This window comes from Bactrocera oleae, chromosome 5 (assembly GCF_042242935.1).
Source record: "Bactrocera oleae isolate idBacOlea1 chromosome 5, idBacOlea1, whole genome shotgun sequence".
In the NCBI taxonomy this organism is placed as follows: Eukaryota; Metazoa; Arthropoda; class Insecta; order Diptera; family Tephritidae; genus Bactrocera; species Bactrocera oleae.
This window is the reverse complement of record NC_091539.1, coordinates 42,877,390-42,904,265: the sequence shown is the minus strand read 5'-3', so window position 1 is coordinate 42,904,265 and position 26,876 is coordinate 42,877,390. Positions and strand designations below refer to the sequence as shown.

General features: G+C 34.3%; 1 protein-coding gene across 1 annotated transcript in view; it reads left to right on the top strand.

The window, feature by feature from the left end:
• Positions 1 to 4,439: 4,439 nt before the first annotated feature.
• LOC106627929 (rhoGEF domain-containing protein gxcJ) overlaps positions 4,440 to 26,876 on the top strand; it is a 231,677-nt gene continuing 209,240 nt past the window's right edge. The window contains exon 1 of the mRNA XM_070110459.1: positions 4,440 to 4,690. Coding sequence (XP_069966560.1) covers positions 4,597 to 4,690 — 94 coding nt within the window. The 5' untranslated portion in view covers positions 4,440 to 4,596. The remainder of the gene's footprint in view (positions 4,691 to 26,876) is intronic.

The following is a 26,876-nucleotide window of genomic DNA, read 5'->3' as shown; positions in this document are numbered from 1 at the left end:
ATTTTCGGCCCGTTCGTAAAAAATCGTAGACTGCGTAGATAGCTCTTAAATTGTACAAATCAAAAGATCATTTTTGATTTACCTGAATCCACCACTAGAGTACTTGCTTAGTTAACATACTGGTCCTTTATTGTACCCAAAACTCTCTAAAATGGATCAAAAGCTACTTATTAATCAATAAAGCGCTATGCGGGTATGAAAAATCTGCTAAGGCGGCTATTTACGACTTCAGAGAACTCAATCTTACTTTCACGAAAGCTCGAGAGTCGAAGGGAAGGTAACGCAATGTTTCTGTTTCGCCTTCTTTCAGGTAACTTTGATAATTGTTGTGCGTCATACATGCTTATTAGAAAATATTCGCTTAGAACCCCTACAACTCGGTCAAGTTGAACCTTACTGAAAATAAGTTAGTCAAAGGATCTTTTGGGATTAATAAAATCGTTGTTCTGGTTGGCCGACATATTTTTAATATTGATGCTACTTCGTAAAATCTTTTGAATTTAAATTAAAATCTCCGACTTGGGAGTCAAAACCAAGACTAGTCATAATTAGGGAAAGAAAGAAAGGATTCGAATTGAAAATAGATTATAGTTTATATTGAATCAAATACTGTCAGTCAAGCAATATTCTCTTAACTATTTTGGGGAGTGTTTTAACTCAAAATCAAATTTGACCGAGACTGGTACAAATAAACTACACGCGTAAACCAAATCGATAGATATTTTTTTTTTAGATTGGACCTGTATTTATGTTCGTGTGGAGATTGATCTGCATACATACATATGTGTGTCAGTTAGTGTGTATTTTCCAGCGGTTTGTTGTCGACGCGAAAGGTTTGTCTGGCGATTTTTATACATTGGGTCAATAGACTCATGCTGCCTTCTCCGCAGCGGATGCAGCAGTTTCGAAAAGACAAACAAGTCACAGGGAGCGAAATCTAAAGATTCTCGCTTCGTGTTTGACCAAAAAGTTAGTCACAATCATGCTAGAATGTGACGGCGCAGTCAGGCCCTTTAGTACAAGTGTAGCATTGACACGCTTCATACCCAAAAGTCAATCCATAAGAGATATTGAGATCCGCTGCTTACTCTCTGATATCAACACAATAATTTTCAAATACTGTTTTTAAGGTGGATTGGCGGCTCGCATGAGACAAATTTTAATTGATTTCACTACCTTCACTGAATGCATTATGTCACTCAAATACTCGTGTTCCTAAGCAAGTAGACCCAAAACATTTCTGGACCGGCCCGTATCCTATTTTAGCTTGAGTGTGTATTACAATAATAGGATATACAACAATAAATAGTAGTACTTGTATAAAGAAAGAAAAAACTACCGAAATATTCAAAATGCGTGCAAAAAAGTAGTGAGAGCACTCTTAAGCCTAGTTTTTATGCTGCTAAGAATGATATGGAATAACAGTAAATCATTTCAGAACCTTTTTGTGGCATATTTTTGTACTATAAGAAACTTCACAACTATAATATCACTTTAATAAGGGCTTTATGTTTCTATATGTATGTATCTGCATGTTTCCTACAAATTATTGTACTTTTCATATAGTTGGAGCTAAATGTAGGGTGTTACCAGCTATGCCGTTTATTCATAATAATCACGCGAAGCTTTAACTTCATGTGATTGTTTCTCTTTCTTTCATAAATTTTCTGGTTCTTAAACCTTACAAAGCAAATTAACAAAAATATAAACAATTTTGCCAGTCTACGTTTTGTGCTATTTTTCTTCAGTGGTACAAACTTGCAGACATTTGCTCATTAAATTGACTTTGTTGCTGTAGATACACGCACATATACCAATATATGTTTATGCATTCATTATTTGCTGGCAACATATTTTGGTTGATTAATTATCTTTAAATCACTACAAATTACAGCCATTTGTACATAGCGACAACTGCACAAAAACAAACAAGAAACCAATGGTTGCCATATCGACAGTTCTGTTGCTTTAGCATACACACACATACACACTTATGCAATTGAATTACATCCACTGTTGCGTCGTGCCATCAGTCATCTGCTGATAATATTTATTAATACTTTGCATTTGCAAAAACACCATCGATATACTCGTAACACGCGCGCAATGGCAGCATGCCAATCATTGGCAAAAAATTATAAATTTTTTCATAAATTAATTTAAATTAAAAATATAAATGATCATATTATTATATGCGATGTTCTTTTATATTATCGAACTAAACATTTCTAATAAGCAAATAATATTTGCTTACACTCTTTTTTTGTGAGAGCATGTCTCCAATCCCGTTTTTTCCCGAAAATATACAAATACTGTACTTTTTCTTTATAGCGGCTAAGCCTCCCTCCGACCATAGTTTATCCGATAACTTGAAGGCACATACCTCAAATTAAAAGTACAGCGAATCATCTCCTTACGATTAAACAAGAGCAAACATTAACTCCGGTTGCGCCGAAGCTATAATACCTTTCACAAACACAAAAAAAATTCATACAAGAACTTGATTTTGATCGGTCAGTTTGTTTGGCAGCTATATGTCATAGTAATCCGATTTGAAAAATTTTTTCGGAGATTACACCGTTGCTTTATACAATGGCATGACCATGTCAAATTTCTTAAAGATATCTCGTCAAATGAAAAAGCTTTCCATACAAGCATTTAATTCCGATCGTTCAGCTTGTATCGTAGCTATATGCTATAGTAGTCCAATATCGGCGGTTCCAACAAATGAGTAGTTGCTTGGAGAGAAAAGGATTTGAGAAAAATTTCAGATCGATATCTGAAAAAATTAGTGATTAGTTTACGTATGTATAGTTAGACTCTATATATTTAATAGGATCTACGACGCTGTTTTTTGGGTGTTACAAACTTCCTGGCATCTTTCGACTCAGGTCCTCAGCTTCTCTACGAAATAAATCTTGGCTTATGTTTAGGTGATAACCTGGTAGAAAAACAAATTTGTGAGCTGATACAAAACTAAGTATGTTAGAAGGTTGAACACCATGACAGCTTTTCAGGAAAATTAGCTGTAACTTAGTCTTGTTAGCTGATTTGTGATGAGCTCAAGACATGTTGTCGATATTAGAGGTATTTCGTTTCAGGTGCTATGGAAACATGTGGAAAATTTTGAAATGCTCTAAGTGTGATCTCGGATACAAAATTTGCCACGACTAATTGAATCTAAGCTAGACTGTGAATTATTTGCAATAATGGCTTGACAGACAGAGGAGACGTTCGGGAATATGTTTACTATGACTTTAATTTCTTAAGAAATAGAGAATTAAATCTAAATATTTGACGTTTTAGGCGCCAGCACCTGTCAGCTGTACCATAGTAAAAAAGAAGCTGAAATTTATTATAATATATGGTAAGAAGCGTATGATTCTAACCTATCTAAGAGATCTCTTTTTTAGTAGATTTTTGTAGGCCTATGAAAATTTATTATCAATACTTTTTATGAATAATGAAATAAATCAGTGATTAAAACATACATATATATTATAAACATATGTATGTATATAGGTTTTAAATATCGAATATCTGTTAGCAATAACATTGTAATTCCAGAAGAACTTCCATTCCTGACATTCTTGACGTTGCTGTAAAAGTAATGAAGTGGAATACATTTGTTCTGTAATTGCGATTAGCTTGTGAATTGTGCGTTATTGTTCAATAATATTGCATTCTTTGATTCTAATTGCATTTCAATAGCACTCATGGCGTTTAGCGATAAAAAAACAGCTTCAAACTGGTGAACAAAGAAATATACTTAGAGTATAATGTATTTACGGTAATTGAAAGTATTTAGAAATGCAAGTGATTGACGGCAGCCTGCACATTTTTTTTCTCATTATTTAATGGAAAATTGTGAAAGAGTTGAGAAAGAAGAAATTTTTTGAATTCCATTCGAAATGATTCTAGTTTGTGTTGAATAATGTATTGTTAAGTATCCAGCGCAAACATTTTCTAATATGTCAGTACATACAATATAATAGAGTTCTGCTTTAATTTTTGACAAGTGCTGAACCGTGATTCGAATTGGAAAATTGCAATTAACAAGAGAGTTTAATTAGTTTTTTTTTTACATTTCCGGTTTTTGAGCTCATCAAGACTTAAAACTTACACAATATCTAAAATACCCACGGTTTAATCTGAGTTTCGCAAAATGTTTTGAAAATTACTTTTAGAATACTCCGTTTATACCAAAGTTAACGAAAATTTCACTTAAAATTTGATTATTATTTGAATTCCAGTGTATACCGTTCAACAGTGATTACAGCTCTTGAAAATACACTGAAAAAAATCGCAAAATAAAATATTATAAAAAATTGTTAAAAATTGTTAAAAATTAATATGTATAAACAATTTAAATTAAATAAAAAAAATTTTAAATTTTTTGGTGTAAGTAATAAACTTCCTATGTGAAATATGAAAATGTTCAAGTGTCAAATTAATTGAAATACGAAAAATCTTTACAAAAGTATCTGCTAAATATCTACTAATAGTAAAAGTGGAAGAAAATTGTGTTTCTGGTGTAGTAATGTATGCAAAATCCATATTCAAACTCATAAATAAGCTTTGGTTGGAATCAAAGAGATGGCGTTCCAAATGCTAAAATCCGCACTGGATGGTAGTGTCCACCATCATCATCATCATGGTCAAAATAATAACGGAGTTGTTCTATTAAAATGTGAGTAATTTTATTAGGTATATATGTTAAATATGTATGTAAATAATAGAAGTATTGTTACTAAATAATTAAAAAATATAGCAGTGGCAACATAAAATTTCATAATTTTTTTTTTTTTAATAAACCTTTAAGCAAATAAAATTTTGAACTTTGTATTGTATGTATAATATATAAGACACCTATGGTAAAAGTGTACTCTTTGGTAATCTAGATGAAAATACACATACATAGAAATATAACTAACACACGAGTAAGCGATCACCAATTCGGCACGACTTGGAGAGTGACGAATCGATCAAACACCTCGTGTAAATCAAATAGACTAGTGTAATCAAATAGAGGTTGCCACATTAATAAGGGGATCAACTCAACTGAATGGCTTTATTGTTGCTTTTATATGTACTTTTTTGACAAGGGAACAGAGCTCAGAAGTGACAAATCAAATCGGCTGCAGCTAGCTTTATCACCTGGTGTCTTCACAACAAAGAGATATGGTATTTTCTCGCTTCTAAGAGTACAAATGCTTGTTTGTACACATGCTAACTTCCGGTAATGTTCAACAGGCACGAAAAATTTAAGATATAATCACGAAAGTCGTATTTCTCATAATGATATCCTTAAAGATCTGTGAAAGAGAAATGATAATATAGTTTATTTTTATATGTATTTGTGAATTTTTTGACCAAGCTTCTTTTCCCATTGGTGATGTACGAATTGATTTCATTCCGCAATTGAATGATTTTACCAATTTTAAAGCCGCCTTCGTTTGGTTGAGGGATAGGTTATTTAGGTAAATTTGACTAGCTTTGAGCTCCCTGTCAGCGAGTTCATGTCCTATACAACAGCTCTGGTATCAGAGTGTATGCATACCTCCTATAAGTAAAAGTGGTTGTGAGATATTATTAGACGATTTATCTGGCAGAAATACAACCGGAGGCTACTCTTTGACTACCACAAATAGTTCGCTGGAAGAGAAATCTTTCATAACATTGATTCAAAATCGAAACTAAACACAGATGTTTTGGTATGTTTTGTGTATTTCTACGGCAGATAGATTATTATATCGCAATGAATTAACGCCGCGTAGAATTATGATTAGTAATATAATATGTAATGATTATACAGTTGCAATTCTGTTAGCAAGCGCTAAGAGGCTTGAATACCATAACCGTGTCAGCGCTTTTAACTTTCGTTGATGGACAACCATTGCCACTTTCGAATGGCTTTTTATTTGGTTTATAGAGCAAGATAAACCCCAATTTCCTCAGCCTCACATACAGAGCAAGCACTCCTCTAAAATATAGCATTAATAGCTACTTTATGTAAATACCGTTAGCCAACATTTTCAAATGCCACCATTCGAATCGTCACATTGTCCACCATTCACACCTTCAGTTTAACAACAACAATAACAAACACGCCACTGCATAAAGCTCATGAGCGCATCACCGCTTGGGCACTCATTTCGCATTAATTGTCAATTTGACATTTTGCATTCAAAAACCGCAACCGCAAACAGCGCCATATAGCTCACCAAACATCCGCGCTGGCACACAGTTAATCAAATCGTTTGGGTGCTACAAACTTGACTTGTTTTATTAGGTGGCAACATGAGTCAGCAAAGCAGCATAAGCACTTATATGTACTTATGAATATATTTCTGTATTTATCTCTGTATATACATATTTATATATGTACTTTATATATGTATCTAAATAAGCACATATGTGTATTCGAAATACTGACTTTCTAAACACACCCATAGCTACAATCACACATATGTACTTATATATACTTGTATATATTTGTAATGATATGTATGGGATACACCTGAAGCATCGCATCAACCTGCGCCCCATCACAGTCTCGCTAAAATTGTCTAATCGTGAGTCATGCTGTTGGCGGCCGACACCAGTTGAATTTTTACTTTTTGGTTCGCCATTCATTTTCATTTTGGCTTTTGCCATTCGGACTGGTTGTTGCTTTATTTTTGGCAATGGTCATGTCGACAAGTGTGTTGAGCTCATTCGAACACCTCCAATGTCTAACACCAATTTTTTTCTCATTTTATTTATATATTTTTTTCTTGTTCTTGTTTAAATTTTTATTCTTGTCTGCTCTTTTGCTCTTCTATTAAACGAGTTCGTATCCAAAAATAACATTTTATGCAAATATTTATAATTTATTTATATTGATTGCCCATCCATCAAAAATTATTACTTTTCATGTTTCGATTTTGTTGCCGAAAATAGTTCGTTGGGTCAATACTATTATTTGTTTGTGCGATTTTTAGTAAAATTGAGTAAATCAGTTTTGTATTTAATGTACTGTTACAGCCAAAAACAGCGAGTCCATAAGCTCGATATATTCATTCTTATAAATTGACAGCCGAAACGAAAATCTGTATTGTAAAACGGGAAACAAATAATTTTGCCAATGAAATGTTGGCGATTTTGAAAATCATTTCATTTGCATAGCAAAAAAAAAACGTTTAATAGTTGCTCCTAAATATTGAAACTAGTTTTAACACAGTATCAATCAAAATATATATATATGTATGTCTTATTTTACGGAAAGTATTTAATAGATTTAATTAAAGTTAACATAGGTCAAGGTAGGTTAAATATAATTCAAGGACTCAACTTACCTAATTTAATATTTCATGAACAATTTTAGGTGTTTAATAATGGCTTTGCTTTAAGAGAATAATAAAGATCGTATATTTCTCTTTTTCGCCCCGTACTCAATTGTGTTTAAAAATTTTGGATTTTTTTTTAATTTGTGTTTAGAATATCTTAGGAATTGTCCATGATCTCACAATCGAATTGGTTTAATATAAATTAGGTTAGGTGAGATGGCCGATCCCTCAAGATGGCGGTGGAACACGCTTAGACTGCTGCGTACAGTTCTTTGTAAAAACTCCTGTATTCTCAATCTTTCCACATAAATCCTAATTGGACAGTATATATATATATATATTTTTTTTTTGGCCTCCGAAGTTTCCTTCAGGGTGTTACAAACTTTTTGGCAAAAGGAAAAAAATTATGCAACTTTCCCCATTATTAATAGATATTTTTATAAGTCAACATATAATATATACTAGTATATTTAATACATGTGTTCATATATTAAAGCACATCACTGTCGCATGTCACAAAAACCAACTAATCGAGCAAAATAAAGCAAAGCGGAATAAAATAAAAACAAGAAAAAACGTTAACTTCGGTTGCGCCGAAGCTATAATACCCTTCACAAAAACAAAGGCCCCTTACAAGAACTTGATTCCGAACGTTCAATTTGTATGACAGCTATATGATATAGTGATCTGATCTGACCAATTTCTGTGGAGAATAATTTGTTGCCTTAAGCAATAACTCGTGCCTAATTTCGTGAAGATATCTCGTCAAATAAAAAAATGTTCCATGCAAGCACTTTACTCCGATCGTTCAGTTAATATGGCAGCTATATGCTATAGTCATCCGATCCATACAATTTCTTCGGAGATTAGATTAATGCTTTAAATAATAATACATGCCAAATTTCGTGAAGATACCTCGTCAAATGAAAGAGTTTTCCATACAAGCACTTGATTCCGATTGTTCAGTTTGTATGGCAGCTATATGCTATAGTGATCCGATATCGGCGGTTCCGACAAATGAGCAGCTTCTTTGTGAGAAAAGTACAGGTGCAAAATTTCAGATCGATATCTCAAAAACTGAGAGACTAGTTCGCGTATATACAGACGGACGGACAGACGGACGGACAGACGGACGGACAGACGGACGGACAGACAGACGGACATGGCTAAATCAACTCAGCTCGTCACGGTGATCATTTATATATATACTTTATATGGTCTCCGACGTTTCCTTCTGGGTGTTACAAACTTCGTGGCAAAATTAATATACCCTGTTCAGGGTATAAATATGAATATGAATGAAAAAAATTGTGGGTGTAGAATAATAGAAATACAATAATAATTAAATAGACTAAACCATTAAATTTATTTATATCCAAGCCAAAAAACACAAAAAAATTGAGAGAATCTAAATAAAGCTATTTTACATTTGAGTTGAAACTCCACTGGGGCCGAATCAGCATGTGAATCAATCGACCCAGACCATAGACAATAATATGAACGAACATGTTGCACGAATGTATACGTGTATACACGAACACGAATGTTTACATGACTTCAAACGGAATACCCAAAAGCACTAAATCATTAGCTCAAATTGAATTAGAATTACATACATATTTCAAGAACGAATACGTTAAGAGTGAGTTAAAATAAATAGTCGAATATTTACGAATGAATTAAAGAAACAAACAAAAAGCAATTGTGATTAAATTATGTGGAAAAAGGGCGCAGTTCAAAAGCGCACCAAAATTAATTAAAGCCGCTTTCATCGGCAATCGTTTGGACCGTGAGGGCCCTTTGTGATTACATTGGACGAGACGTTGTAAGTTAAATAAATAAATAAATAAAAAAGCAATGGCAACAAGCACAATAGAGAACAAGTAAGGAAGGGCCAAGTTCGGATGCAACCGAACATTTTATACTCTCGCAAAGTCAAATGGTATACTCGTTTGAGATTTCTTTGTGGATTGACTGATATTTTCGGTAGAAGGTCAACTATAGGCACTGGGGTCCACATATTTAGTACTTAGGGGCTTGAACAGTTTTGGTTCGATTTAGACAATTTTTGGTCACAAGGTGGCGTACTTTAAACGTATTATTCACGAAAAGTTTTACCCTGATATAATCATTGTTGCTTGATATGCATAGTGGAAAGTGAAAGCATCAGATGGAATTGAAAGTGGTGTTATATGGGAAATAGGCGTGGTTATAGTCCAATTTCGCCCATTTTCGCACTATAACATAGAAATATGAAAATAACGTTATGTACCGAATTTTGTTAAAATTGGTTAAGCAGATCTCAAGATATGGGTTTTCACCTAATAGTGGGCGGCACCACGCCCACTTTAAAAAAAAAATTTAACTGCAGATGCCCCTCCCTAATGTGATCCTGTGTATCAAAAACAGTCTTATATCTTATTGCGGAGCTTAGTTATGGCAATTTATTTGTTTTTGATTAATGGCGTTTTGTGGGCGTGGCAGTGGTTCGATTACACCCATCTGCAATACCAACCGTCTCACGGTACCAAGGAACATGTCTACCAAGTTTCGTAAAGATATCTCAATTTTTACGCAAGTTACAGCTTGCACGGACGGACAGACGGACGGACGGACAGACAGTCACCCGGATTTTAACTCGTCTCTTCATCCTGATCATTTATATATACATAACCCTATATCTAACTCGATTAGTTTTAGGTGATACAAACAACCGTTAGGTGAACAAAACTATTATACTCTGTAGCAACAGGTTGCGAGAGTATAAAAAGCAATAATGAGTAAACACGAAATAAAATAGTGTGACTGGCGGTTGGCTAACATAGAACTAACCTCACCCAATGATTGAAGTGTAAAGTGTAAACACACTACAGTGAAGTATCGTACTAGTCAGAAAAAAATATTATTTTAAGATTAGAAATCTATGACTTCAATTGAACCACCTGTTAAAGAACTGCCCTTTACCGTTAATATAGATGGATTTTTTAAAGGTTTTCACCATTCTAAAGTCTAGAGTCTAGTCTAACAAAATATCACCAAATTGCAAAATTTTTTACCATCGTCGCCATTCGAATAAAAATATTTTTATTGATTAAAAAGTAGACTAATTGTTTATAACAAATAAAATATGCAACAACAAAAATAACTGCGTATTTCGTAGATAATATTGTTTGAAAAAGCTCTCAATTTCATGTCGAGTAGACAAAATTCAGCGAGTTATATTTTTCGTATACATATAACCTGCTTGGAATTGAAATAGGAGCACTTTTACTAATATCTGCAAATACTCTAATTTTAAAGACCCTTTTGCAGCTTTTAAGCGGCAAAAGAATTAATAGTTTGAAAATTCTAGAGTCCTGCAAACTCTCAAATTACAAATCTATTAAAGCAAAGGACCACATTTGAATTCTAACATTTTGAGGCTTTCTATAGATAAAAGCTTTGTGAGCAATGTTCGATAAGGAAATAACAACGCCGCTGCTTGAAGGTACATATCCACGATTATTGCTTCGCCAGACTTTGGTCACCTCTGGTTTCAGATAGGCCAAGAACACGGATCTTATATATACTTGGCTAATCTTATCTGTGTTTTGAATTCAGAGGTCGTCAACGATTTGTGGGGTCGAGTTGTGGTTTCTATAATCATTTAGTTTAAGTTGGATGCATGATTGGGCCATCGCAGGCGATCCGTGTGCTTGGGTCTACCAACTGACTTCCAGAGACTGACGTGCAGGCAACATAAGTTCCTATGTACGGTTAGAAAATATACTGCCTATGCACTCGATCGACACGGCCTCGTTGCCGGTAACATGAATTACCAAGGCTTTCGCGGGCATTAGGTGCGGTTGTCATTTGGAAATAAGAAGTTATCTATTCACTTCACGCCTCAATTAGATCCTTAAATTATAATACGGAAAATCTTAAAAAATAATTTTATACATCTAAGTATATGCTTATTTTGGAAGAAAGCCTGAGAACAATTGATTTGAAAAAAAAATCCAAATGCCTCAATTACTCTGCTACATATTTAGGCTTGAACAAACCTGAGGCAAAGATATCTAAATACGCTGCTGTAGGGCAGTTATTGGTGGACTTAAATTAGAACATATTATGGTTATGAAGAACGAACTGTCTTCTCTTGTTCCCATTGAGCCGAAAAATATCCATTATCTTCAAATCGTTTTGGTTTGAGCCGAAAAATATCTATTCTCTTCATACTGCAGCAGAACCATTACAAAATTATAAAACTTAAATAAATCAATTCAAATCATTTACTATTTAATAATAACATTTTTATAGCCCATTTTAACAGGTATTTGACACTTGAGTCATTCACAATAGTTAAAGAGGTCTAAAATCTAAGATATTCTTTTGTATTGAAATCAACTCGATTACTTTCTTTTTGCTTTCAAATGCATTTTTTTAACAAGATAGCAGCGCTTCAATATAGCAAGCAAAGAAATGGCGAATCGAAGACGACTAATATGTGTTTATCAGAATTCAAGGCAATTTTTCTCCATTGAGACGAGTTTTTAAGGGCATTATTTAGTAAGTGGAGCTAAAGCGTGACACTCACTGCCCGCACAATCAAATGGCGAATACCAATTGTACGCGGCCGTACGCTCACCACTCTCCATTATGAACTTTATATAATATAAACTTTAATACATTTATTATGCTGCAGCCGCAGTAAGGGCTTTTATATTTGAATACAAATATTTGCTCATCCCTACTGAGTTTTTAATCAGTTATTTGTGCAATTTTAGTTCGACCCTTCATAGTACATATGAATGTATTTGCTATTGTAAAGTAATTTAACGTATGCGCAGTAGTTTTATTATTTAAGTGTATACCGCGTGTACATTAATTTAAGTCAGTTCAACTTTAATAAACTTGATTTGAAAACCTATTTTGCACACACATTTTCCGGGACACTTTGGCGCGAGCTATGACCCTTTCATAATGCATCTCTGACATCATTGACAGCTTGACAGGGCTTTCCATCGCATTTGTTGTAGAATAGAAAATTCAAGTTAACATTCAAAACATCAATGAACTCAGCGGATGGCAACGGCATTCATCAACTCAAGCAGACTTTTCTCCAATTATTGGCTGCATTTAAAGCGCCGAAGGGTGATTTTTCGGACTAATGCGCCTAGCACTTGCTTATTTTAATCACTTTAATATTTCTTTTTTCTGGTCTTAATTTGAGGCTATTCATTGCACCATCACCCACACTTTGCCACACACATTCCTCCCATGTTTGCTCTAAATGGCATTTAAGTTTGCACTGGCTGGTAATCATTGCGTGCAGAAGTGGTCCACTTAAATTATCATTTATCAATGTCAGCGCGTAAATTTAAAACAAATAGCTTGGCAGGTTCAAGTAGTGCAACATAATACATACAAGTACTCAAAAGCCACATATGTGAATGCACTTATTTTTCGAGTTATTTAACATGTGAAGCTGATAATTAATTTAATTGCAAAAAAAAAACAGTTATCAGTAAATTTCTCAATGTTCCAAAATAGTAAATGCTTGATTTTATTTTAGAAAACTAAAAGCTAGACACTAAAAAGGTTAAAATTTTCATTATTAAATAAATTTACTGAATTTTCTATTGCTTTCAATTATTATCCACAACTTGGAGACTTGACCAGACAAAAGGCACAAACTACCTTAATCAAGTGGAAGCTATAATGCCCTTCACAGGTACATTTCTTAGAATATTTTCATTAGCTTGCATTTGATCAGTCAGTTTGCATGGCAGCTATATGAAAAGGTAACCCAATCTGAACAATATATTTTCGGAGAATATGGCGTTATCTTAGACTGATTAGACAGATTCCTCTTTTCAGCTGGCCTTGAGTGACATTTTATAGCCTGAACTCTTTTACTCCGCATATGACCGCGATTATTACCAAAGTGCAGATTTAGAGTTGTCAGAATACCGCGCCCCGGATAATTACAGAATGCCTCTTGATGTCTCCCATTGAACATTTGCACAACTGAGCTTCTATGCTTCCTATCTAGGAACAAAATGAACTCTTCTCTAAGCAGTTTCGACTGGGATATTTTCGCAGAAATCATTCTTGCTTGGAGCAGAACTGCCTACTAGGAGCATCAAGAGAACATTCTTGCGATACGTGGACACGAACTGGACTTCGGATGCGATAAAACTCAGACAAGCACTAAACACCATTTACTGTGGAGTTATTAATCAATTATTGACTTACTCAAAGTGATTGGCGTCATTGGAGATCAATCACTAATCCTTGCAGAATAAGAGCTTGAGTTGCGTCGCAAAACTAAAGTGACTGATTCTGGAGATTGCTGTACCCTCAGCTAAACATATGTTCAGTATGCAAAGGCTCTATCCACCTCTTTGTATGCCAAAGAAACCAACCAATCCATGGAACACCAAGTATTGACTACTTTTTGGCTTTTACCACACAACGGTCAAAATATTCTGTCCAAATAAGTTGTGTATAGAAACGTAGTTATTAATCTAGACCAGTAAAATAACGAGAAGAAATATACTAAAACTGCTTTACTTTTAGGTATGGTTTGAGTTGATCGGTATCGAAAGAATCTCAGAAATCTTTACTCAATTTTTTTGCAGCATCAATGCATAGCATACCAGGGGGAAAGGTTGTTGTTGTCCATTTTATACAAAGTCCAGTCAATTTAAAAATACTTGTACGTAATTAAGAACCTTGAAGTTCTGGTGTAATGTTAATAGTTTTAATTCGGCACTCACATGGTGCTCAAATTGTTTACAGTTATTAGCTCTTCTGTCATATTCCAACAACTTTTAGCAACGGAATTTCTATCATGCAACATATAATACAATTTTTAATATAAAAACCACAAACAGCATACTTTTTTATAATTCAACGAGTTTCTCGCACTAAAAAAAATGTAGTACGATTTTAATTTTTTATATACGAAAGTTTCGCTGAAACTACGGTTGCAGTCATGCATGATTAATGGGCAATTTTATTATAGTGCACAACTTTTTTGCTGGTTATCTTGTAGACAATTAAAATTTTACACGAATTCATACATACACACATATATAAATCATTTATGAAACCAATTCAGACAAATTACCGGAATTATTGGTTTGAACGCCTCTTTTCGCTCACTCGCTCACTCACTCACTCTCTCCCTTTCTTTCTCTATTGCACATATGAAAGTAAATAAATAGCTATATACGATACTTTTGTATGTCCATTAGTATTGTATTTCATGAATCTCTCCTATATATCAAATTTTATCTATTTACCATCAATATCATGCACACAAGTGTCGTTGTCAAACTTGTTTGTAATAAATTTTGACAATAGTCAAATTTGACAAGCGTCGCGCTTGTCGTCGTACAATCTTCCTTTTCACAATTTCTCATTGAAAACTGCAAAAAAAATTGTTTGCTAAATCGACATAGCTCACAGTCATTGAATACATACATACATATGTATGTCCAGTTTTTATCACCGAATATGACCGCTACTCCGCCTTTGGCTGTTGTGAAACCACACAATGTCAGCAGCATAAAGAGAATCGCCAACTCTCAACAACATTTTGACAAACACCGTTACGCTGTACCTATCGAAATAGCCGTCAGGGCCCAAGCGGAAAACCAAAACAGCAATTCCTTGTATGCATATCCATACATATGGAAATAGGTAGATATGTATGAGCGCGGTGAATTGCTGACACCATTAATTTCCACAAATTTCGAGCACCGCAGCTAAAGCGCAACAAATCTCACACCAGCTCTTCAACCAAAATATCAGCTATAACTTTTCAGGGGCGAGAGGCACATATGCACCATATACGAGTACTTTAGTCATAGTGAGTCACCGAGTAGCTAGCAATATATTGCTGTAGCGCAGTTGTTGTTTGGACGCGCCTGGTATTGGCTTTGGTTGAGCGAATTCGATGCCAATATAGTCCATTGTCCGTTCCGTTCATGGGTAAAGCATGTTGCCACATTTGAATTTGTGCATTTACAGCAACAACTTGCGACTTGTATACAATTTGTTTGTTGCCCGCTGAGATTTTTATCTCTTTTTTATTTTTTAATTTTTTGGTCCAAGCAAATTTTTCGCCTGCGCATACAGATTTGCTAACGAAAATAGCAAAATCAAGAGCAACTTTTAGCATTGATCAATTAGCTCTGTCGCTTGCAAATTAATACATATACAAATTTCTCTAATGTGTGATGATATCTTGAACTGTATGCTTAGTTTTTGGCTCGGGCCAGTTCATATTTAAACTAATTTTTCATAAATATTTATTTACTTAGACCTTGGGGGGTACCGCCTTAAGATTTTCTTTGTAGTTAGCAGTACTGAAAGTATTTGTTCAACTCTCCAATCTGAGTAGTATGGTAAACGAGCGTACACATTGGTTTGTCTATCACATTATTCACATATACCTTACTTGTACTTACCTTTTCATACCCTGGACAAAATTCGCTCGGTTTTCGTTACATATCTTTTAATTCAAAAATTTTGAATTAAAATCAAAACTAATTTTTTAAACTCCCAATTTTTGCTTTAAATTTTATTTTTTTAGTTCAATTTAGAGATTAAAAATTATTTTAATTTTTTGATTCAATTTTGTCAAAATCGGAAAATTAATAAAAATTTAAAAAATAATAATTTATAATTCAAAAAATTATTTGTAATTAAAAAAATTATAAAATATATATAATTTAATAAACCTACTATAAAAAATTATATTTTCTTAAATTTTGTAATTTTTAATTAGAAATTGAAAATTTATTTTTTTTAATTTTTAATTCCAGACGTCTTGAATTAAATTAATAAATTATTTTTCATATTAAAAACTGCAATGAAAAGGGATAAAAAGGGAGGGTTTACATATTTCTAACTGAAATCTTATAATTAAAAGCAAATAAATATATAAATAAAACAAAAAGAGCTAGATTATATTGATAATTTAATATAAAAAAGCTTTATTTTTCAGAAGAAAGTACGCAAACGCAAAAAAAATGTAAATTATAAGCTTGCGAATAAAGTTTATATTTTTTTCAATCCGGTAAATTTTTTTTTTAAATGGGTATTTGGGATTAAAAATTTAAAAAGGGTTTGTAGTTAAGATTTTTGGGATTACAAAATAGAACAAATTGAATTCAAACGTTAATTCATTTATTTTTTAAAGCATTATTTGCAACCCTGGTTATCTAATAGTTGGACATTAATGTTCTATAGAAACTCCGGACATAACCCAATCGATAACTTCACTAGTTATTAATGTTCTTATGATCAGCAGCCCAGGTAATGGAGATCCCCAAGTTTTTAACCAAAGATGTTAACACGGTCTGCTGTTTTAACAAAGTTATAGTTTATCATTATATCATTTTTGACTAACTCAGTCGAACTAATTTCTGTTGGTTGCTCAGTACACTATTTTCCTACAATTTTTTTATATGCCTAGAAGATGATTGACGAGTTTGATAAAAGAAAATGCAGGGAGATGTTACGTCCCCTAAAAACATTTCCTTATATCCACTTCCCAGCACATTTTCGTTAGACTACTGGTCGCTATTAAAATTCTGGTCATTAGCATCGATTGTATCAAGCTTAAAATTGTATTTTTATTGCCGAACTGATTTCAATGACAACTTAAATAATTATGCTATATCGGCTTCTCTATTATTTTGTATTGCTATATGAAGAATTCTGTCGGAACCGCCAATGTCGGGCCACGGTAGGACATAGCTGCCATACAAACTGACCAATGAAAATCGCGTCCATTTATCGAAAACTTTTTTATTTGTGAAGGGTATTCTAAATACGCTGCAACCGAAGCAAATATTTTTTTCTTGTTTTACCTTTAATTTTTGGCTTTTATCTTCCTTTTCTGAAGAGTTTCATCCTACTGTGAGGTTTTTTTGCTTTCGAAAATTACCGCCCGTCTTCTCTCTATCACTACTAAGTCATGAGGAAGAAGCGAAACACGTATACGTTATATTAAGGTGTTTACAGACCCTTGTTGACTGTACTTAGTATCTAAGTAAATTTTAAAATACAAAATTGTTTGACATTTTATTACTTCGTATGTGTTAACTATTTACCGCATTAGCCAAATACACACACACACATAAAACACTCGTAGCGCCAATAGATTCCAAGCCAATCGTAAAGATACAAATTAATTTGCTATGAATGTCAATTATCTGAGATCGCCAATACTTTATCCCCAGTGAATAATTACTGGCTCGCAGTGATTTATGTTCTCGACATAATTAAATGATTTAATTAACATTTTATGCAAACTAAGCGGCATGTTGCACCCATACATGTTGTTGCATGTACGACATTTATGTACTTTGCATATCAGATGTGTTGCCACACTACACAAAAAAGAAGAAAAAACGCAAATTTTAGTTGCGAAACGCTACACATTAGCCATATCAGGGGCATCATAAATGCCAGCTAACGGTAAAAACTTGCTTACAAATTCAGAGTTAATGCAAAAACAAAAGTGAAACACACACACACAAACACAACTTTTTTGTAGTTTGGCATTTTGGGATTTCAATGCAACAGATTTGACCGAACCATGGCGGCAAGTTGCTATGCAAAAGTTCCCACGTACTCTTTTCGAATTTGCGTAGTTTTTGCACACTTTCAGTTTTTTAAATTTTTGCTATTTTTTTGTTATACCCTAAACAAGTTTATCACGGAATTTGTAACACTCAAATGGAAGCGTTGGAGACCCTAAGAAGTATATACATGCATACGTATACCAATAATTGATCAGCGTGATGAGCTGAGTCTGTCGTCTGTCGTCTGTCAGCTTTTGAAATATCGATCTGAAACTTTGTAGCCGACCTTTCCTCTCCAAGAAGCTGCTTAATTGTCGGAACGGTCTATAGCGGACCACCAAGGCATACTTATAGCTGCCATACGAACTAAACGATCGGAAAAAAGTGCTTGTATGGAAAACTTTTTCATTTGAAGAGATGCTTTCACGAAGTTTGGCATGGACTATTTTCCAAATCAGCAATATAATCTCCGAAGAAATTGTTCAGATATGATCACTATAGCATATAGCTGCCATACAAACTGACCGATCTACTACCGATATGCTATAAAAAATGTACCTGTGAATGGTATTACAGCTTCGGCGCTACCGAAGTTAACGTTTTTTCTTGTTACTTTTTGATTTTTTTTTTGCCGTTGTTTTTTATTTAGTTATTTCTTTTGTAGTTAATTAAAAATTCAGCAAAACACATTTTATATAATCGCACAACACGCTCCGACGTACAAAGCGAACACATGTACTTTATATGGCGTGTGTATGTAGCGGCAACCAGCAGCAGCGACAGCAAAACAGTGGGAGTAGCAAAAGCGGCGAGCAACAAAGTGGCTTAAACTTATGTATGACAACAAAAAACTTACAATGTAAATTTATATTATTTGTTGGCCGACTGCATGGCTGGTGAATACCGCCGCACTCCCACTGTGCGCGCCCATTAATGTTGCGCCTGCGCAGAAATTATGCAAATTCAATTCGACGCGTCAATGATTTTCGATATCAACACATCAATTTTCATTTGCAAAACATGTAAACTAAATTAACTATTGCCTTAGGTGCTGTGCCGCGCTGCCATGCCATGCCTCGCTATGCTATGCTGTGCTATGCTATGTTATGCTATCCATTGCATAGGTCGCGCTGCGAACTTAATTAATGTCACTCATACGTGCTGTCGTACTGATTGCGTATGAGTGTGGCCTGTAATGGTCGGTCGGAGCGCAATTTGTTTCCCTTTTTTCTATGTGCAACCATTAGTGGCACCTCCTTTTAAGTGCAAATAGTGCTCGTTGACACTTTCACTCGCATTTGCCACTTTGCTTTTGTGCATTTTCGCGTTTGGGTTTCTGGGTTTCCCTTTTTTCTAGTTTATTTCAATGTGTTGGTTGCTGGGTTGGCTATTAAGGGTCCGACTACCGGAAAATTTGCACCGCCAAATAGTGACAGTTCACGAATTTCATGTACGACATGGCCGATAGTTAGGCAAATGGTCAGTAAAGGCCAAAAGGGGCCAAGCTGTTGACACAAAAATAGTCAACAGTCAAAACGAGACAAAATAGTCGGTCTGTCGTTATTTTATGTAAGTATGCGGCTAAATAAATGAGAATTCACAGGTAAAAGAAGAAAGAAAAGACTTGCAGAAACGATGGCATTTATTATATGCCGCAACAAAAATAACAAATATGATAACATTAAATGCAACAAACAGTCGCTTATAAAAGTAATGGTCCGAGTTTAAAAATAAAAACAAAAAAAAACCATAAAAAAAAGCTATGCGCTCGAAAGCTTTGCTTTGACTATTCACAAACTCGAATAAAGCGCACCTTTTCACCTTCTTTTAAAAAATTATCGCAGTCATATATTTTCGAATCATTGCGAATTAATAAGCAGCAACTGTTATCATCATTTATGATTGTCGAAATTAATAAAACTGTAATTTTCACCAATATTTCATTGTACAAAAATGTCTAACGCAACCAGTTTGCTCCTCCATACAGGCCAACGTAACTAATCGTTTGGACAATTTATACTGCGAGTCAAAATATCTGCGAAAAATTGTCAGCACATCATTAATTAATTGAATGACATGCGCGCCAACAGCAGCACGACAGCGCACAGCGTGAAAACAACAACTGTTATGTGCGTAGATAACTGTTTGAGGTGATGTTACATTACGACGCACACTGAGGCACGCAAAACTTGCGACACGCATGCGCTGAATATAAATGTTACCATTTGTTATGAGGTTTATTGACGAAGTTAACGCGAATGCAGTTATATTTTAATAGATTCATCTCAGCTTTACGAAACCACGAAAATATATAAAAAAAGTATAAAATAAAGAAGAAACGTTAACTGCAAAAATTTCCACACAATAACATGATTTCGATCAACTTGTTGCTGTAGATAATATTTCGTGAAGATATCTTGCCATATAATAAAATCTTTATAAGTACTATATTTTGATCTGTCAGTTTGTATGACAGCTATATACTATAGTGATCTGATTTAAGCAGTTTTTTCGGATATTCTAGCTTTTTTTTGCATAATAATCTATGACAAATTTTGCAAAGATACCTTGTCAAATAAAAAATTTTTCCATACAAGGACTTGAGTTTCATCTGTCAGTTTCTATGCCAGCTATATGCTATAGTAGTCCGATATTCGCGGTTCCGACAAATGAACAGCTTATTTGGGAGAAAAGAAAGTCTGCATAATTTCAGATCGATATCTCAAAAACTTAGGAACAAGTTCGCGTATATACATATACACGGTGAGGCAGACGGACATGGCTAAATCGACTCAGCTCATCACGCTGATCATTAATATATACTTTTCATAAGGTCTTCAACGTTTCAATTTGGATGTTACAAACATCTTTATTAACATAAAAAAATTAAAAAAAAAAAAGCATTTTTCCGTTCAATAATATGTTAAGTAAGTAAAATTCGTACTATATATGGGTAGCTTTATAATACCGAATCTTTTATCGTCGAATAGGACGGACTATCAGGGAGAGTAATCAAAGGGACGGTCGATTGAAGGTGCGAGTGACAAATTGGCCGAACCAGGTTATGAGATGCTGTCCCATCAAACCATCCATTGTATTCTACAGGTTTGACTAAGTGCGACTAATTTCTGTTTCCAAACTTGAAAATGTAACTCATTGGGCAGAAATTTGAAAATGTTAAAAGCAGATATAAATAGCCATTTGTCCACAATTTTCGTTTTTTTTTGTAGGTTAAGTACTTATCAAAGAGCCCTTATAAAAGTAACTATACAGTGTGAGGACAAAAGCATCTGTTCAGTAATAGTACGAAATGACACCTAAAGAAAACCAAGAGATTTCGTTAGAATGATGCAAGAAGCAATAATCACGACATTCTGTTTCACTATGGAAAATAGAAAAACACTTTTACAACTCAGTCACTACTATCCTACTTCCCACAAACCATCATTTATATTTCCCTAACCTCAATTTGTCCTAATAGATCAACACAGCATTAAGAAAGCATCGAACCAGTGCTTAAATATATATTTCTTTCATATGCCACAGAAGCATGAAGATGTTATTTTTCTCTTTCTAAAATCAAGTGCTCATTTGATTCATCTTTGGATGTTCTACAATATACCATATTATTTATGTCAAAGCTGAATACAAAACGAACAAGCGTACCACAATATTTTTGATAGCAACTTGGGACTTTGTTATTATGCTACAAGTATTGTAATTTTCTTTCATATTATATGAAAAAGAGGAATATGATTTTGGAATTAAATATTTTGCAGTTAATACTGGAGGCGTTTTAGCTGCCAGAGTTTAAGTCTTGTATGTGAACAATAAAACTCTCAATTTAATTTTCGCAATTTGTTCAATTTTACACATTCATGATTTTTGTATAAGACAAATTAAAATGAATAACATTTCTTGGCTTACTAAGAATAAGTACATATATGTATGGAGATACAGTTATTTATTTTTCTGTATGCAATCTTTGATTAATTTTTACTGACTCATATATCAAATTGATCGGCTCCTTCCTTAACTTACATGCGATCAGAGATTATAAGAGCCCAGTTTAAATCTTGCTTAATTGTGTATAATAGAAACAAGTATGTCGACATAAGTAGGCGAGGTCGGTAAATTTTTATTAAAGTGATCTTAAGTTGTTGAGATTGCAATGTAGGTGGAAAGCAATATGTTCCCAGAACTGGTAGATTTTATAGACACCTAATATAATCTAATCATATTCAGTATAGATTGATATAATTGATAATGGGTGCTTTTTTAGGCATGTGGTTTTTAATTAGGCAATACTTTTTTCGAAGTTGACCTTTTTGACAGCTGTCACTTGGCCATTTCATAATGAACCGACTTACTCTATAACAGCTTGTAAATCGAGCAAATTTATTACCAAAATAACGGTTTAGTTCGCGGGACGCAAAAATTTTGTTTCACCGATGAAGCTCACTTTTGGTTGAATGAGTACGTTAATAAAAAACAAGTATGGAAGTTCTAAGTTAGGGTGTAACCATGGACCAAAGGCCGGGAAATTACTTCAGGTGTTGCCAAAATTTTATATTAATTGATCCGAGAGTTTCACTTATTTATTTTATTATATGAATTTCAATTATATATCTTACACATTGACCGATATTTTCGGTAAAAAGTCAACTATAGGCACTTTGGTCCACATATTCAGTACTTAGGGGCTTGAACAGTTTTGGTTCGATTTAAACAATTTTTGGTCACAAGGTGGCGTACTTTAAACGTATTATTCACGCAAAGTTTTACCCCGATATAATCATTGTTGCTTGATATACATAGTGGAAAGTGAAAGAATCAGATGGAATTGAAAATGGTGTTATATGGGAAATAGGCGTGGTTTTAATCCGATTTCGCCCATTTGCGTACTATAATATAGAAATATGAAAAGAAAGTCATACACCGAATTTGGTTGAAATCGGTTAAGCAGATCCCAAGATAAGGGTTTTCACCTAAAAGTGGGCGGTGCCACACCCACTCTCTAATTTTGAACGTGGTATTTAGTGCTTGGTTTATTGCGCTTTTAGTAGTTTTTAACAGTACCGTTATAGGGGGGTTGGCGGGGTTGTCACACTGTCGATAGAAGTGCTAAAAGCATTTGTTCTCAGTGAATTTTGTTGTTATAGCTTGAGCGGTTTAAGAGAGGTATGAGCAGGACCACGCCCAATTTAAAAAAAAAATTAAACTGCAGATTCCCCTCCCTAATGTGATTCTGTGTATCAAAAAACAGTCTTGTATCTTTTTGTGGAGATTAGTTATTGTAATTTATTTGTTTTTGATTAATTGCGTTTTGTGGGCGTGGCAGTGGTCCGATTACGCTCATCTTCAGTACCAACCGTTTTACGATACCAAGAAACATGTGTACCAAGTTTCATGAAGATATCTCAATTTTTACTCAAGTTACAGCTTGCACGGACGGACGGACAGACGGACAGACAGACAGACGGACAGACAGACAGACGGACGGACGGACAGACAGTCACCCGGATTTCAACTCGTCTCTTCATCCTAATAATTTATATATGTATATATAATATAACCCTATATCTAACTCGATTAGTTTTCGGTGATACAAACAGCCGTTAGGTGAGCAAAACTATTATACTCTGTAGCAACAGGTTGCGAGAGTATAAAAAGGAAGGTAATGTAGAGTTGGGGGGAAGAAATGTCGCAGCTTCGATCGGCTAGTCAAAAACTGTTGTTTTATAAATCTCCAACGGAAGTGGGGACAGTCTAGATTAGTGAATAGATTAAATGTTAATTTTCGTATATGCTTTATCGAGATCTCAAAGGTCTAATTGTTTGGATAAAGAGCAATCAGATATTCATCTTGAAATGAGGCGAAAAGGAACCAACTAACATAAATTATTTATTGGTTGTGCTAAAAGCTGAATATATTTGACATTAGGAAATCAAGTGGTTTGAAATCTTGGATCTTACAAGCCCAGCTTCATAACCCTGGATATGTAAGGGGTTTCTTCTAATTATTTAACTCTTTGTACACACATAATTTATATACATATTGTACATATGTAATTTTCCAATTTAGTCTCGTTTTATTTGCATATGCATTGATATTTCTTCTTATATTTCACGGTGCCCCCAATTGCAATCACAAATATTTCAACACACACTAATTAGAAATACACATTTACTCAAGCACTCGCTTGCTTTTTGCATACCGTCCACATAATTAAAAAATCTTGGGCAAACATACTTAAGCATGTGTGCAATTTGAAATGTGAAATAGTGTACGGCGCAAATATTCGTTGCATTGGCCAAAATTCCGTTCAAGATCTCCTCCACGCCGCCACTTGCTCATTTGGCAATCGTGACGATGCTGACACCGTTGCTTATTACCATGCTAGAGTGTGTGTGTATCTATGTGCGCTATTTTAGTTTGCTGCTACTGATGTTGCTTGTTTTAGATACTAAAATATTTTGCGTTTTCGTGTTGCACATGTGTCACTGACAGAAATAGCACCACACCGACCGTAGCGGAGAAGAAGAAAACTATGAGACAAATATAATTGTAAACAGCTTTTGAAGTCATGAATACATAAAAATGCATGCAGTGTTTATGGATATCAATGTTTATGCATTAGGGATATCCTTCAATGCAGAAGGGAAATTTGTAGAAGAGTTTTCTAAGCCTAAGTTATACATACATACATACATACATATGTGTATAAGAGTTTTGTCTATGAGAGTCAAAACAAGAAAAAGTTTGACTGCACCGAAGCTTTAATCCTCTTCACAGGTGCATTTTATACCCTGAACAGGGTATATTAAGTTTGCCACGAAGTTTGTAACACTTAGAAGGAAACGTCGGAGACCCTATAAAATATATATATAAATGATCAGCATGATGAGCTGAATTGATTTAGCCATGTCCGTCTGTCCTTCCGTCCGTCCTTCCGTCCGTCCGTCCGTCTGTATATATGCAAACTAGTCCCTCAGTTTTTAAGCTATCGATCTGAAGTTTTGTACCTGTCCTTTTCTCACTAAGAAGCTGCTCATTTGTCGGAACGGCCGATATCGGACCACTATAGCATATAGCTGCCATACAAACTGAACAATCGGAAGCAAGTCCTTGTATGGGAAACTTTTTTATTTGACGTAATATCTTCACGAAATTTGGTATGCGTTATTTTCTAAGATAACAATGAAATTGCTGAAGAAATTCTTTTGATCGGATGACTATAGCATATAGCTGCCATACAAACTGAACGATCGGAATCAAGTGCTTGTATGGAAAGCTCTTTCATTGGACGAGGTATCTTCGCGAAGTTTGGCACAGATTATTATTTAAAGCAATAGTGCAAGCTTCGAAGAAATTTTGCAGATCGGATGAGTATAACATATTATATAACTGCCATATTACCTGAACGATCGTAGTAAAGTGCTTGCATGAAAAACTTTTTAATTTGACGAGGTATCTTAACAAAATTTGGCATGAGTTATTTTCTAAAGCAAGAATATAATCTCCGAAAAAATTGTTTAGATCCGATCGCTATGTCATATAGCTATTATATGATATGAAGAGATCTTCACAAATAAAAGCGTTTTCCACACAAGGACTTCAGTTTGATCAGTCAGTTTCTATAACAGCTATACGCTAAAGTGAAGATAAAGCCGAAGTCCGAGAAACGGATGTGAGCGAAATATCACAGACGGACCGGGCTAAATCGACTCATCTCGTCACGCTGATCACTTCTATATAAACTTAATTGGGTCTCTGACGTTTCGTTCTGAGTGTTACAATCTACATGATCAACTTAATACATGCTGTTGAGATTATAATTATATATTAAACTTGCGTTTGTTTTATTTAGAACCATCCTAATGCACATACGTGAAGTGTGACAAACGTTGCGAAATAAATACCAACTCTAATTGCTCACATGACAGCAATAGATTGATAGACATACCATAACACAAAGATAAATGAATACCTCTTGTATATAAGAAGTTTATGTACCATATACATATATGCAGAAATATGCACTTCTCAGTTTAACGTATACATAGCGATATTTAAGATCCCAGTTCCAAAATATGGGAGCATAAAAATTTGTTTCAAGAAGGATCACGGTAAAAAGTAACAAAGAATGCCGATAATTATATAGATTTTAAAATTATAAATAAGGATGAGCTAGTTCCGGACGCATCGCATACTCAGAATGAAATTTACTGTTGTTAACCCCTCACATATTTATATTCCAACAAAATTTTGTATGTGTAGTTTTCATAAGTATATGGTACTTTGTAATGTTTTGTTGTAAAGGTAGTGGACATTGTTGTTGTGTTTATTCTATTTATTATATATTATAAATCCGAAAATCTCACCTTTCACCGAGGTACGATTGTTTAAAGTTACTGGTACTCTCGGGAGTGCTTTTACACCCGAAAAGAGGTCCATAGAAATATTTTTTACCACAGGTAGGGAACGTCATCTACAGGCTATTTCAAAATATCATTATCTCAAGTATTAGCTAAAAGCACAAAATTTTTAGATGCTATTATGCGCTGGGTATAAAAATACCAACAATAGAAAAATGCCACAAACTAGAGTTGTCAGTAACAGAGATGTCCACTATTATTTCGTTTCGTTTTAATTGCAAAGCGGAAAGTTAAATATGCTGCAAACAACAGCTAACGATGCATTCGAAGCGAACTGCAGTTGCAACTCGAACGTGATGCTGCTTACTTTAAATGTAGCAATTGTCGGTCGTGAAGCTAAAATCTTTTGCTATGAAATGAAAAACGACGTACGTTCGCGCCGTAAAGTGTGCTTCATACGAGTGTGACACGAGTAAAAAACGAGTAAAACCAACGTACCAACAACAAACGAGTAGCAACTAGTAAATATCAGCTGGCAACTCCCAGCTACTGTAAACATAACTAACAAGCAAACGAACATGCAAAT